This window comes from Calidris pugnax, unplaced genomic scaffold, assembly GCF_001431845.1.
Source record: "Calidris pugnax isolate Ruff unplaced genomic scaffold, ASM143184v1 scaffold388, whole genome shotgun sequence".
Classification (NCBI taxonomy): Eukaryota; Metazoa; Chordata; class Aves; order Charadriiformes; family Scolopacidae; genus Calidris; species Calidris pugnax.
This window is the reverse complement of record NW_015091104.1, coordinates 281,985-283,280: the sequence shown is the minus strand read 5'-3', so window position 1 is coordinate 283,280 and position 1,296 is coordinate 281,985. Positions and strand designations below refer to the sequence as shown.

Here is a 1,296-nt window from a genome sequence, read left to right as displayed (position 1 = left end):
GAGAGACCCCTCCCCTGTGGATGGGAGAGACCCCCCCATGGATGGGACAGACCCCCCAGTAGATGGGAGAGGGGCGCAGGGACCCTGCCTGCCCCGGGGGGGGAGGCCGGGGGGCAGGGGGACCCCTCACTTCACTGGCCCAGCCGAGCCCCCCTTGTCCCGCAGCGCCGGGGGAAGGCAGCGTCACCAGGAAGGAGGAGATAGAGCAGCCAGATCCAGCTCTGCCCTGAGCAACCTCCCTGCCCTGGGCCTCCCCCTGCACCCACAGCCCCCCCAGACCCGGGGGTACCCCCCAGCCCCACTACCTGTGCAGTATCCCGGGGGCAGCACCTCGTCCTGCCGGTAGCACTCCTCCCCCACCAGCTGCCGCAGCGCCTCGGCCACCAGCCCCTTGTAACTGGGGGGACACGGGGGGTCAGGGGAGGGCCCCCAGACTGTCCCCCCACGTTCCCCCCCCAGCACATCCGCACAGAGACATGAAGGAGAGAGAAATAAGGAGCCTTGAGCTTTGGGCTCCGTGGTTCTGGGGCAAGGAGGGGACAGGCTCCAGCTCATCCAGCAGCAAAGCTCCCCCAGAGCTTATTCCTCCCCAAAAGGGTCATTCCTGCCCCAAGGGGCCATCGGGCAATGGGGAAGCGCTGGAGTCACCAGCCCTGGGGCTACTAAAGGACGTGCAGAGGTGGGGGTCACCAGCCCTGGGGGCACTGAAGGACGTGCAGAGGTGGGGGTCACCAGCCCTGGGGGCACTGAAGGACGTGCAGAGGTGGGGGTCACCAGCCCTGGGGGCACTGAAGGACGTGCAGAGGTGGGGGTCACCAGCCCTGGGGGCACTGAAGGACGTGCAGAGGTGGGGGTCACCAGCCCTGGGGGCACTGAAGGACGTGCAGAGGTGGGGGTCACCAGCCCTGGGGGCACTGAAGGACGTGCAGAGGTGGGGGTCACCAGCCCTGGGGGCACTGAAGGACGTGCAGAGGTGGGGGTCACCAGCCCTGGGGGCACTGAAGGACGTGCAGAGGTGGGGGTCACCAGCCCTGGGGGCACTGAAGGACGTGCAGAGGTGGGGCTGAGGGACACGGGCCAGCGCTGGGCTCGGCAGTGTCACCTTTATGGCTGGACTCAATGATTTTTAAGCTCTTTTCCAGCCCAAATGGCGCTGTGGTTCCAGCCTGCTCCTCTGCCGGCTTCAGAGCTCGCCTACGGGCCCCCCTCCGGTGGGACCCCCCGGGACAAGGTCACCCCCATGTCTCCCAGGTGACACCGACTGCCCACCCACAGGGACAGGCAGGGGGGTGCCCT

At 67.8% G+C, this 1,296-nt stretch overlaps 1 protein-coding gene across 1 annotated transcript in view; it reads right to left on the bottom strand.

Annotated features, from left to right (window-relative positions):
- Positions 1 to 1,296, bottom strand: part of FASTK (Fas-activated serine/threonine kinase) — a 9,993-nt gene that overhangs the window by 1,113 nt on the left and 7,584 nt on the right. The window contains exon 7 of the mRNA XM_014957990.1: positions 306 to 397. Coding sequence (XP_014813476.1) covers positions 306 to 397 — 92 coding nt within the window. The remainder of the gene's footprint in view (positions 1 to 305; positions 398 to 1,296) is intronic.